Here is a 12,799-nt window from a genome sequence, read left to right as displayed (position 1 = left end):
AACTATTTGAAATAAACCTGTTTTGTGCTTACCATCCAAGTGAATCTTCTAAAAAGCGTAGAAGGCATGGAATCCTTTTAGCATGTGAAGAAAGATGTGAAGACGGGGGTTTGAATTTAATCCTTTCTGTATGTGGTTTAGACTTCTAAGTCACAAGCTGGGGTTTATGGCAGGAAAGGGGGTTAACTGATAAGGATTGCAGATGCAAGCTAGGAACCCCCCTGGGTGTAATCTTAAACTGACCATTTGGTCAGGACATCGTAAACTGGCCAAATACCATGAACCCCCCTCTTTACCATCAGACCGAGTGATGTCAGAAACGGAGAAGAAGACACTATATAACCCAAAAGTTTGTACCAGTACAGGGAACAATACTTCGGTTTTGTTGTTTCTTGCGGGAAACAAGACTTCGGCTTTATTGTTCCTTGCATGCAATAAACTCATCTGTTTTACTTCATCTTGGGATCAAGAAACTTATTCTTTCTGTTACAACACATGCTTCTCATGTTATTTTATCTGCCGCAATCAATGGAAAGAGTGGAAATACAGCAAGGAAGCCAATTGCCATTGGAGCTCCTTGCATTTGCACGGACAAGACTTTACACATTACTAAGGAATGTTTCTACTTGTCCAGTGTATTTTGTTATTGCTGATTTGGATTTTTTTTAAAGATGTCTCATCCTGGTTCTTAAGTCACTCTGCACATCGGTTGGGTTTAAAAGACTTTTATTCAAATGGTTAAGAAAAAAAAAGAAAGAAAATCCAAATAACAGATTTGTGCAGTCAAAACCCCAGACAGACTAAAAACAATGGACAAATAGTGGGTGTGGACTGTAATTAGTCATGTAAAAGAAGAGCCAAAAATTGACTTTTGGCACTTGAGATTTTTTGGCATGTATTTTTTTAGGAGCGAAGAAATTAGATGAGGTGTCATGAAAACCCTGCTGACGGTCATTTAATAACAGAAAGCCCTTTCGGCAGCTGCTGGACATTTTGGCACTCCACAGAGGCCTGGACAAGCACAGCACTGACACAGAGGATACGAGTGGTTCGAGAAATAGCATATCATCACATTTATTGAATGCGTTACACTGACAGTGAACGCCAAGGAGGAAGGACAAGGTGAAAACTGGACACAAAATGAGTCGTCAGATCCAGATTTAAGCAGGCCCATCCCCAGACGGTGAAACAAGTTCTTCTTGTGGAACAAACGCTGCATAGAGAGGCTGTAGACTCTGTTAAAATGGACAAAAACAGGCCCTAGGCAGCATTACAAGTGGAGCTGCGTTCGTTTTACAAATAGGAAAGTTTAATGGACGTGGTGATCGGACAACATAAACTCGACATGTTGGCATATTATTCTCATGTTTCACCTACTTGTGGACACCCAGTGCACATTTCTGGTCCTAAGGTTTTTCCCTTTTCAAGAAGGAAGAGGGCTGAAGGTAAAGACCTCTGTGAGTGGGGAAGTAAGAGCTACCAAGAGTGCCAAAGACTCTCCTTGGAAACAATCATCTACCCTTTTTTTTATGTTGATGTGTTCATTTTTATTACATTAGTCTTCCAACAAACATCCTATTACATGCTGTAATATTTTTAACCCTGTAACACACAATGAATTCTGGCTCATGTTCTGAACAGCAAGAAGTAGCTAGGTTTCCAGCCAAACTTCTACCAGTCTAAATCTACCAGACAAAATTAAGATAAAACAGACTTTAATCACATGATTTTGACATTTCGTGGTTCAAATGTGGTTCACTGATTTCCCAACCTTGACTCAGGACTTCATCAGTAATTTCAAAGATCAGTATATCAATCTCGGACCCAGCTACTCTCTAATGTAGACTGACTTTGGTCAGAGCTTGGTTGTGCTCCATGTCACCTTCAGGCACATGCTAGTGACTGAGAAGGGTGGCGATCACTGCACTGTCCATGTGTTCCCATGTTGTATTGTAAAACACAAGATTGAAAACCCTAACTAAAAAGAACTGTGGTTAGAGAGTGGATACTGTGAACAGGGTAGCAAGCTTAAAAAGTATGATAATAAGGGTTAATACTAATTACTTCTTCTAGTGTTCAACTAATCTGGTTCACCATACTGTGCAAGGAACGTTCCACTAGAATCAACACTTTTAACTGCCAATCATAAGCGTAAACTACATGTATACTACCTAATAACAATGAAGTCAGACAGCTCTGCTGTCTGAAAGAGTGTCTTACCTGATTCAGATATGTCTGAGTCTCGTTGGCCTTTTTCAAGTCCTCCTGGCTCTGCAGTAATGTGGCTACAGCAGATTCTGAAACATTACAAATAGTCATTAGTATGGAGTGGGTCTAAAACATGCATGAACAGAGGGTAAGCCTTGTTTATATTGTGATGTGTGTGCAGCAGCTGCAGCGATTTACGGTACACCTGGTGAACAATTCCACAGATTTGTGCAATTTATTTATCACCACTGTCTGAAACGTCTGTTGTTCCAGACCCGTGCAATAATGTAACGTGTAGCACCCAAGCTAAAAAACGATGTTGCTTTCTGCTGTAAACCCTAACTCCTGTATCGTAAAATCATTCAATCGTTTTTGTGTACCTATTACCTGACTTAAAAAGTTAAAAGTGTTTAAAAAAAAGTGACAAAGCTGCAGTGGAGTGGCTCTCCGGTGTTTGTTATGGGGGGTTTAAAAACCGTGAAATTCAAGCTTTAAAAAATAATGTTACAACTTAATGTATAGTCTTTAAAGAGTGCATTCAGCAACTACTGTTCACATTATACCTACGACTACAAAAAGGCTGTAGAATATATCGTTGCACTAGGTCATAGCGGGTACCAAGTGTACAGTTCCTCACTTTTCCGACCACAGCCAGTCACTAAAGTGAATTTAGGTGGCATTTTAATGATGACACGTACCTAAAGAATTGCTGATAGCGTTCAGCCGACTTATAACATCTCTCATTTCATCGGGTTTCAGTTTCCCCGCCATTTCTGCTCTCCGCAAATGAAACCAAAACAACATGCGACTGTACTCAAATTACGTAAGCAGTTTCAGACCCCCCCGCCCACTGCGGGGTTTTAATAGGTGTCGGGGGGGTAAATACGGGAAAAAAACTACGTAGTTTGGTCCGGGAATCCTGGGGAGCTCCGCCTACATTGTTCCCGCAGGAAGTTGTCGCTGTTTTAATGCGCCGCTTGCGCGCATGCGTGCTGCGAGGTTTAGGAAAAGCCGGAGGTATGTGTTGAGTGGTGTCCTTCCGTAAATAAAGTCATTTCTGTTTGTAAATCAGAATATGTTCAAATCCCTAGTACAAATCTAACTAAATGACATGTACATACTGCGGTCTTGTGTTAATTTCACAGTTAGCTGCTCAACGTAGTATTATTATAAAGAAATACTGAGTTCAATTGGACGAGCCCCATTCATCTAAAATTTGAAATAATCCCACAGCTGTTACCAAAAATTTTTAAGACATCGATTGTGATTATTTAATGATGTAGAGCATCTAAATTCCTACAAGATAAATATATAGATAGATAATACTTTATTAATCCCGTAGGGAAATTGATGTGTTACAGCAGTCCAGCCCAAGACAAGTATATATATATATCTTCTTAATTAAAAACAGACTTTGCTTACACTTTAAATATTGAATTGGAATAATGCATAACAGAATAATGTTCTGTTGTTAAAAGTTATCTCAATTTGTTCCTTAAAGGTATGGAACAGCTTAACCAGGGCAAAACAAAAGAGATGTTTCTCATCACAGGAGGAGGAGGCTATTTTGGTTTCCGGTAAGTTGTCACATGAAGTTGTGCCCAAATGAAGCTGTTCGATCTGAGCTCATATTTCAGTCTGAACTCATGTGGCCTGGAGGCGCAGTGGTTAGTGGCGCTGGGGCCCCGGGTAGTTTTCAGGTAGTTCATGCATTAGGGTATAGCTGTCAAGATGTGTGACTTAAAGGTCTGCAGAATACAAAGAAAAGTACGTTCGTGTAATAAATAGTTATTTGTCAGGTTGGCATCAATGTTGTATAATGGAATTATGGTTTCAATGCCAGGATGATTCACATTTTTACTCCTCCTCTAGTCTACTGCAGATGTGATGAAAGACATTGTAGAATTACCTCGTGGTTAGTTCCATAAGTTAAAACAAAAACATGATTAAACTTTTTTTTTCTTCCTACTTTTCATTGTGAAATTAACTTCTACTTTTTGCTGACTAAGCTCCCTACTTGATTCTGGTCCACTTTTTTTTTTTTATTCTTCATCGTATAATGTAGATTTTCAGTATTAAATAGTCCACAAAATTCATCTTTCCAGTCCAGCCCTGGAGCACTTTGGAGAGTTCAAGCCCAGAGGAATTACAACAGGACCTGAAGTTCCTCTAGGAGGCAGCCTTGCACCAACTATCTGGTGTTTTTGTAAATGTTTCCACTTGTATTTCATACTTATTCTCAGTCATTGACTTGCTTGCATAGACCTTAGTCTAAGGTTGTGTAAGCTATTGTGGTCTTCAGAAAGTAAATTTGTTGTAATGTAACAAATTTGTATTTAACTCTTTAAATTCAATGCATTTATCTCCTTCCTAATTGCAGAAATTACACACTTTTGATGCTTTTCTTATTGATCAAAGGAACTGTTATGTTTATGTAAACTATAGTTTTTTTAAACAATCAGATGTGATAAGCACCTGAAAAATATTATGTATTAGATTTTTTAACATGTTTTTTGTGTACTGATGCTGAATAACCTTTATAGTTACAAATGAAAAATCTCTTGAAATAATCTCTTCCCCTATACTCATTTTTATTGCAAATCAATGAAAATAGATTTTGATGGGAACAATAAAAAGCACCTTATCAGACTGTAGATCAAAAACCCGATGACATGAATCCATACCACCCCCGAGCGTTGAAGCAAAAAAATATCTTTTGCCTGTTGTAAACAATGCCACTGAGATAACTGCATGTACAAAGAGCTCTTAAGGATTAACCAACTCCATAGCCTAATTTTAGCCTCTTACATTTTGCTGCAGGACGTCTGGATTACATTTTCCTCATTTTTATCATCTGTACAGCACCACTCCTGGGGCAGTGCTCTTGTGTATTGCAGGGTGCATCATGTTGGCTTTGACACGCCAGGCCACTGCTGTGTTTTCTTGTTCAAATGCATTATTAATGCCAGAGTTTGAATATTAATTTCTCTGCTCTGTGCGTAACGCCAGTCCGGTTGAAAGGCTTGTGCAGATTGATAACCCATGCTTATCTTTCCTCCTCAGCCTTGCATGCGCTCTGCATGAAGCGGGGGCATTAGTTACTCTCTTCGATGTCCAGCCACCGAGCGAGGCCATTCCAGATGGCATGGCGTTCCTGCGGGGAGACGTCAGGGAATACTGGGAGGTGGAGAGGGCAACGCGGGGGGTCGACTGCGTCTTCCACACCGCGTCCTACGGGATGTCGGGGAGAGAGCAGCTGAACCGCGCCCTGATCGAGGAGGTGAACGTGTGGGGCACGGAGCACGTGATCCGAGCCTGCGTGGGAAACGCCGTCCCCAGGCTGGTCTACACGAGCACCTTTAACGTGGTGTTCGGAGGGCAGGTGATCGAAAATGGAGACGAGTCCCTTCCCTATCTGCCGCTCCATCTCCATCCTGACCACTACTCCAGGACCAAGTCCCTAGCCGAAATGGCGGTGCTGAGGGCAAATGGCACAGCCTTGCGAGGCGGGGCAGGCCTCTTGAGAACCTGTGCCCTGCGTCCAGCAGGGATCTACGGGCCTGGAGAGCGGAGGCACCTGCCGCGAATCGTCCGCTACATCGAAAGCGGGATCTTCAGGTTTGTTTACGGGGACGCCGGGAGCTTGGTGGAGTTCGTCCATGTGGACAACCTGGCGGCCGCGCACGTGCTGGCAGCCGAGGCCCTGACTGCTGCAAAACGGCACCGAGCAGCGGGCCAGGCCTACTTCATATCCGACGGCAGGCCCGTTAACAACTTCGAGTTTTTCCGGCCTTTGGTGGAAGGCCTTGGCTACCCTTTCCCAAGGCTCCGCCTCCCGGTCTCCCTCGTCTACTTCTTTGCGTTCCTCACTGAGATGGTTCACTTCCTCGTTGGCCGACTGTATAACTTCCAGCCTCTGCTCACGCGGACGGAGGTCTACAAGACGGGCGTCACCCATTACTTTAGCATGGCCAAGGCCGAGGAGGAGCTGGGCTACGAGCCCCGGCGTTACAGCCTGGATGACGTCGTGCAGTGGTTTAAAGACAAGGGCCACGGAAGAAAGCCATATTCCCCCTCGTTCAAACAGCTGCTCCGGGACGTGTTTCTCATGGCTATGTTAGTTGCTGTTATCTTTTCCTACATTCCAGTTGTTGGCACGTAACTGCACTGAACTAACCAAGAGATCTAAACTGATAAGAAGGAATTTCTAATATATTATTAAACGTGGCATTATAAAATGCAGTATACTTAGTAGGGATTTACTACATTGTGTGCTGTTAGAGCTCTAACAAGCTCTAAGCTCGCGCTCTAAAACAAGATCAGGAATTGATGTCATTGTTTTAAACCTTATGTTTGCTGTAAAAGCTGTCAGAGGTTGGACAGACAGTGTTGTGTGGACTGATGTGTTTCTGTCAGAGATGTATAACATTCCACAAAGAAAGAAGGAGTGCTCACAACACAAAATTCTTTCCTACTTGTGATGTTGAATGCATTTGTTTAAATTACTATACAGTAAATACCTAATCCTGGTGTCTGTAGCACTAAGCAAACTAAGGGTATGTGTCTTTCTCCTGGTGTAGGTGCTAGTCAGTTTGGGGTTACTCTTGGCAGTGCTGGTACAGGTTTGCACAGCTGGTAGGACTGGACCAATTGAGGGGAAGTGTCCTGCTCAAGTGTACAATAGGACTTCAGCAGGGACTTGAACCCACAATCGTCCAGCTGGCAGCCCAGATTTCTAACCTCTAATAGTCTTGTCCTGGTCTTTAACACTTCAGTGTTTACAGTTCAAGATCTCAACTAGATCCTTTTTTGTAAAAGCCTCTTTAAACAAATACATGAAATAAAAGTTTTTGAACTTTCTCCTGTCTATTTTTTCCATCTGCTTGTATCACTGCCTTGTGATTATCATTACTGCAGTCATACAAAAAGTCAGAGAGGTGCATTATAAATGAAAGAAGAACAAGCTGTGTAAGAATTCACACTTGCTTGTTTTGTCCTTGGAACTAAATTAAGATTGTTATTTCTACAGGGTAAATTAAGCTTGCAGAAATAATGCAATATATATACCTTACTCCACTGTATTATACAGATATTTTTAAAACCAAATTAATTGTTAATGGAAATGGTGAGCAGTCCAACATAAACTATTTCATATTTGAATATAGAGTATTGGGAAATTAATCACCTGATCCAGCTTGTCTTTGTTGAATATCTTCATGCCAAAAAAACTCTGTAAAATGTAATTCTAGTTTGAAAAGTGTAAGTGTTATTTTTTGGAGCTCCCTAGCAATACTTGTTTTTGCACAGAATGTCATGTGTTTCCACAAGCACAGAAATATGCAATGTGATAGTGAAACCTGGTACATCAGGAAATATTTTCATTACTGACATTTTTCTGTCAATGGAATTCAACAGCAAATATTTAACCCTTTCGGGCACAACTGAATCCAAAAGACTGGGTTAAATTAACTTGTTTATTGCCATACCTGTACAACAGATTACATGAGCAGGTTTTCATGACATTTGTGGAGTTGTTGATCACGTTCTTCCTATTTTCTCAGAGGGAACACTGTTCCAAACATCATTCAGCAAGTGTCTATCCATTGTATAATCTTGCGCCACAACTGGGAACCTGATTTTAAGATACATTACCTTCTTAAAAAAGTAATTTGTGCATTACCCCACTGCGGATCCTGAAAGGTAAGGGTTTTAACAAGTGATTTTTAGTGCTGGACTCTCTCTGCCATGCTGCAGTGTCTCCGGTTTGTCACTAGATGGCCTGACATAACGATTTCTTCAGCTGTGGTTCAGCGGGTATATGCAGCCATTATGAACCATTGAGAGGTTATTTTCTGATACAGAACAATGAGAAATGTTGGGCCCATATAGCTTGTTTGCTAGTAAGGAATTGATCTAACAATGCCATCCACCCTTACGTGAAGCCTGGTATCCGCTTTAACAACATGGGTGGGTACCATATTCTGGGCTCCCACAATAGTTTGTGTAAAGTGCTTCCTACACACAAATAGTTGTAGAATTCTGGAAAAATGTATACTTTGCTTGTGTTAACAAAAACATAAACCTCCATACGCATACACACTTGCGTCAGAAAATGTTGTTAAATTCCAAAACAAGCCAGAACTGAGCTAAAGAGACCTGAACCGTCAGAATTTGTAATGTGATCCAAAGTGGTGTACTTGAGACCAGAGGGTTCCTCTTTGCCTGTGCCCTCAGACTCTTCAATCAAGTCTCCAGAAAAGCGACCGGGACAGAGGGCAGATTCTTCACATGCAAGTGAATTAACCCCTTATGCAAACTAGAAACATTACAGAATTGTGCGTAGTTGCAGACAATATTGACACCCTTCACCTGAAACAGTGATGCAGAACTATTATCTATGGATTAGCAGACAGATATTGGTGCACTCTATCTGAACCCAGTGGTAGAGACATCATGAAAATTAACAGTTTGCTAGGGTGAATTATTGCCAGTACGGAGTCTTTATCTGTGAAGTAGTTATAAGATACACGGTTAGGGCTGTTCAAATATAAACGTTCTAATAGAGAAATGTTATATACATTGCTCTCACGAAAGTTTTAAATTGACTTTGTTGGAATGAGCAAATAAATCTCCACATATATTTGATATTTTCTGAAAAATCAACGTTATTTCCAAATACCGACCCAAGGATACAAGGGGGGAGAGTGTTTAGTATTATGGAAAATTGACTTTGCAGTTCGCTGCCTAGAGAAATGCAGTGTATCTAAAGCTGAATACATACTGCATTATCAGATTTTAACTAAGGCAGACTTTGTACTTTGTATTTAGATGGATATAAATACTGTATTGTAGATGTACTGTATGTTGTATTTTGACGTTCACCGCAGCATCAGGTAGTGTTTATGTCAGAAGTAACAAAGACGATGTCTCCCTATTTGATATCCTCAAGTATTTTAAACGTTAATATTTACGAAAAAAAACAAATATTGAATATTTTATTTCCTCTCACAAAATGGGGGGGGGAGGGTAACATTTCTCAGGTCTCGTGTTGAATTGATATACTGGTCACAAGTGGACGCATTAAAAGAACAGGGACCGCTGTTTTTGGGGATAAGTGTAGACAGAGGAGAGCTAACTATTTTTAATTTGGCACAGAGCCTGGGGCAAATGGTACCGCGGCGCTTTCCGGCGTCCTCCCCCCCCCCCCCTTTTTTTTTTCTTCCCTTCATTTGTTTTGTGATGCCGTGGTGCCTCGCTTTATTTCACTCTTTGCGCTGCAAGAGCTCCGTGGCCAAACTCGGCGACGAGACGGGCAGGTAATGCCTGCGCTTCGGGGGCTCTAAACCGACTGTCTGCGAGGGGCCGAGCGGGCGGTCGGAAGAGAACAGACGCTTTCGGAAACGTGTGAAGTAACTCTGCGCTCGCCGAGCTTGGAACCCCCCTCGCTGGTTACAATCATTGTTTCTCTCCGGCATTAACTACATTCCAGAGAGGCGCAGCGCAGCCCCGTCTCCGTCCACGCATTCCTTCCACAGAAAACAGTTCCTCTTTCAGTTTCTCCCACACCGCTGCCTCGGCTCCCGGGCACGGTTCGGCCCAGCGACGCGGGGCGCCTCGGAACCTCGCGTCAGCGATTTACTGGCGTCGTCTGGGGGGCAGGCTGCGAGCTCCGGGTGGGGAAAGTGGAAAATGTGCACGGGAAAATTCCTCCGCGCAGCGCGCCATTGACTGTACGGACCCTTCAACTTCGCAAAAGCCTGGAATTGACAAACGTCGTCTTTTCGGATGGGGGGGCTGATTTCTTTTCGGTAAAAAAGTGCTTTTTTAAAAAAATATCTCCGAAGGATCTGGTCGAGCAGCATGCTGAGAGTACGAGAACGGGAGTTTCCTCGGTGAAACAAGGGCTGATTGTTGGATTTAAAAAAAAAAGGTTTTTTTTTGTTGTTGGAATTTATATGTGAAGTGGAATTTGCTTTCTCTCACTCGGCAGTTCTCAAGCTAACTTGATCCCCCCCCTCCCGTAGCCACAACCATGGATAAGTATGAGGACGATGTGGGACACAGAGCGAGTAAGTTGATAGAGGATCTTTCTTTGTATGAATCTTGCAAGGACGGGATTTACAGTGGGAGAGCCGACATGGTCATCAACCCCGACTTGGAGTTTTCTGCGCGCAGTGAAAGGATGAATGGTGATTCCGTGCCTCACCCCCAGCTACCGGGTTTTGAAAATTACCCGTCGGGGAGTAAAGTTTACGGCACGGCCCCCCTGAGACCCGTGAATGGCAACCGAGTGGTCCCGTTGGACTTCTGCAGCCCACAGAGAGACGCGGTTTACGGCGAGGATGGCCACTGCACCAAATCCGAAGTTGCCCTGCCTTGCTATAGCGGCGCTTCCGAGCGGCACCGGAGGTACTCTTTGGAGGTGCAGGGGCATAGGTACAGCACCGGGAGTGCCTATGACGGAGTGGTGTTGAACAAACAACCTTTCCCCCCCTACCCGGGCAGCCGGGGCAACAGTGTCTGCGTTAGCACCAGTCACGACGGCCGGTACTGTGCCACCAGCCCCCGGTCCAGCCTGCCGTCCTCCCTGCCCTCTCAGGAGCAGAGCAAGCACCCCAGCCCCCGGTCCAGCGTCAGCAGCCCCCGCTCCAGCCTGGTGGTGCCCGGGCAGGACAAGTACACCAGCCCCCGGTGCAGCCTGGTGCAGTACGACGGGAGCAGCGCGCTGAGCCCCCGGTCCAGCTATGCCAGCACCGCCAGCGACACCAGCAAGCACTCCAGCCCGCGGGCCAGCTTGAACAGCTACGACTGCGGCAGCAAGCCCAGCAGCAACCGCACCAGCGGCATCAGCATGGGCTACGACCAAAGGCACATCAGCCCCAGGTCCAGCACGGCCAGCCAGTACTCCTGCACCACCAGCCCCCGGTCCAGCTACTCCGACTCGCGGTACGTGCCGGCGGGGAACCCGGAGCATGAGGGCGCCGTGGTCCACGGCGTGCCGGTGGCCAGCCCCCGGTCCAGCATCTGCAGCCAGGACGGCAGCGGCAGAGCCGGGGTGTCCAACTGCGTGGCCAGCCCCCGGTCCAGCATCTCCAGCCACAGCTCCCGGAGTTCGCGCAGTTCTCGGGGCTCCATGAGCACCTACCCGGACCTCCAGCTGCCCTCGCCCCGGTCGTCCATGCTGGGGCCGGGCTTGCAGGAGGATACGGTGGTGCAGGATTTCGGGGACGCCGGCGCTCTCCACCCCAGGGGCCACCTTCAGTCGTCCCCTGCCAGGCAAGAGCTGCAGCTGCAGCAGCAGCAACAAGCCCAGCCGGCAGGATTGAACCCAGAAGCCGGCCAGGGCGCTCCGCCACCGTTTAACTATGGCAGCCCGGCGAAAGGCTCGCCGGCGGCGCAGAAGTTGAAGCTGCCGTACCACGTCACCCCGAGCCGGGAGAGCGGCCCTAGCCAAGCGGAGAGGAGGCTAGAGGCGCTCACTTTGGAGCTGGAGAAGGAGCTGGAAATGCACATGAAAAAGGAGTATTTTGGTGAGTGTTATTAACGCGGGGGCCCTTACGGTTACTCACGGGACCCACGCAAGTCCCGGGTCCAGTTTTGGGTGGTGACTTGCGTGGCACAACTTTATTTCTGACACTTTCCGTGGTCTGCGGCCGCTTGCCAGGCTCTGCATTTCCTGGATTATGCTCCATAATGCAGTTAGACACCCACTGCGACTGTTAAATATATTGCGAGGCGTGCAGCCCTGGAGCTTTCTGAATTGGTTTTAAATGCTTTTTGTAGCTCCCCTTTAAGCTGAATAACTGTAATTTGCGTACACGCAGCGTGAAGAGTGTGTTTGCATTAAACAGACACAGGTTATTAAATAAAAAGTGTGCCTGATTTCGTGAGCTGTGTCGTGAAGGATGGAGACAGTGAAGCGTAGACTTGGTTAATTAAAAGTGAATGAACGTTTCCTACAAATACACACACCTCTCCCGTTTAGTGGAAAAAAAATCCCCACTTTGACATGAAACTTAAAATAATCATATTGTTTTATTATGAAACATATAAACACATAAATGTTTTATTACATGTGTGATTGGATACTTTGGTTCTGAACTGGCGATGCTGAGCCTCGGCAGTTACTGTATAAAGCGCGTCTTCAGAGTGCAGGACGAGAAGATCCGTCCTCAGGCTTGTCTTCCCGAACGATATGAAGCAAATGCGTGTTTCACTAAGCCTTCTGGGACATTGAACGCCTCCTTTCGCCTCTCTCCGTCCTGCCGCCGTCTGCTAACACACCCGGGCCCTCTGTAGTAACACCTGCCGCCGTAGCGGGCGGACCGAGCAGAAAGAAACAGCTATTTGAAAGCTTAGACCGCCCCCCATCTAAGACCCTTCCCCCCGCCTCAAACAAAGAGGAGTCTTCATGGCCAACCTGTGGTAGCCCAGACAACCTGACAGCCCGCCCCGTCTTTGCATACTTTTTAGTAACTGCAGGATTAAGGGAACACGTTTTATTTCCTGCTTCATGATCATGTCCGTGTTTTACGCCCCTCACTGCACTGATACTCAAGGGTTCAGCCCCACACCGAGGTTTTCAGTATGC

The 12,799-nt window shown here is 45.2% G+C and overlaps 2 protein-coding genes and 1 long non-coding RNA gene across 3 annotated transcripts in view; 2 read left to right on the top strand and 1 right to left on the bottom strand.

Annotated features, from left to right (window-relative positions):
• Positions 1-1,046: 1,046 nt before the first annotated feature.
• Positions 1,047-3,007, bottom strand: LOC148817004 (uncharacterized). The gene is made up of 3 exons (XR_016094624.1): positions 2,907-3,007; positions 2,221-2,297; positions 1,047-1,235 (listed from the first exon to the last, which is right to left on the bottom strand). It is a non-coding gene; the product is annotated as an uncharacterized LOC148817004 (long non-coding RNA).
• Positions 3,008-3,176: 169 nt separating this feature from the next.
• On the top strand, positions 3,177-7,065 carry sdr42e1 (short chain dehydrogenase/reductase family 42E, member 1). Its single transcript, XM_088938855.1, has 3 exons — positions 3,177-3,225; positions 3,710-3,785; positions 5,272-7,065. The coding sequence occupies exons 1-3, from the start codon at positions 3,177-3,179 to the stop codon at positions 6,368-6,370; spliced, it is 1,224 nt and encodes a 407-aa protein (XP_088794981.1). The 3' UTR covers positions 6,371-7,065.
• A 2,351-nt stretch (positions 7,066-9,416) lies between these two features.
• wtip (WT1 interacting protein) overlaps positions 9,417-12,799 on the top strand; it is a 37,166-nt gene continuing 33,783 nt past the window's right edge. Inside the window, exon 1 of the mRNA XM_088938550.1 lies at positions 9,417-11,738. Coding sequence (XP_088794676.1) covers positions 10,241-11,738 — 1,498 coding nt within the window. The 5' untranslated portion in view covers positions 9,417-10,240. The remainder of the gene's footprint in view (positions 11,739-12,799) is intronic.

The sequence above is a fragment of the Atractosteus spatula genome, chromosome 21 (assembly GCF_055471065.1).
Source record: "Atractosteus spatula isolate fAtrSpa1 chromosome 21, fAtrSpa1.hap1, whole genome shotgun sequence".
Taxonomy (NCBI): Eukaryota; Metazoa; Chordata; class Actinopteri; order Semionotiformes; family Lepisosteidae; genus Atractosteus; species Atractosteus spatula.
Note: the sequence above shows the minus strand (reverse complement) of the source record. Positions and strands in the feature narration are given on the sequence as shown.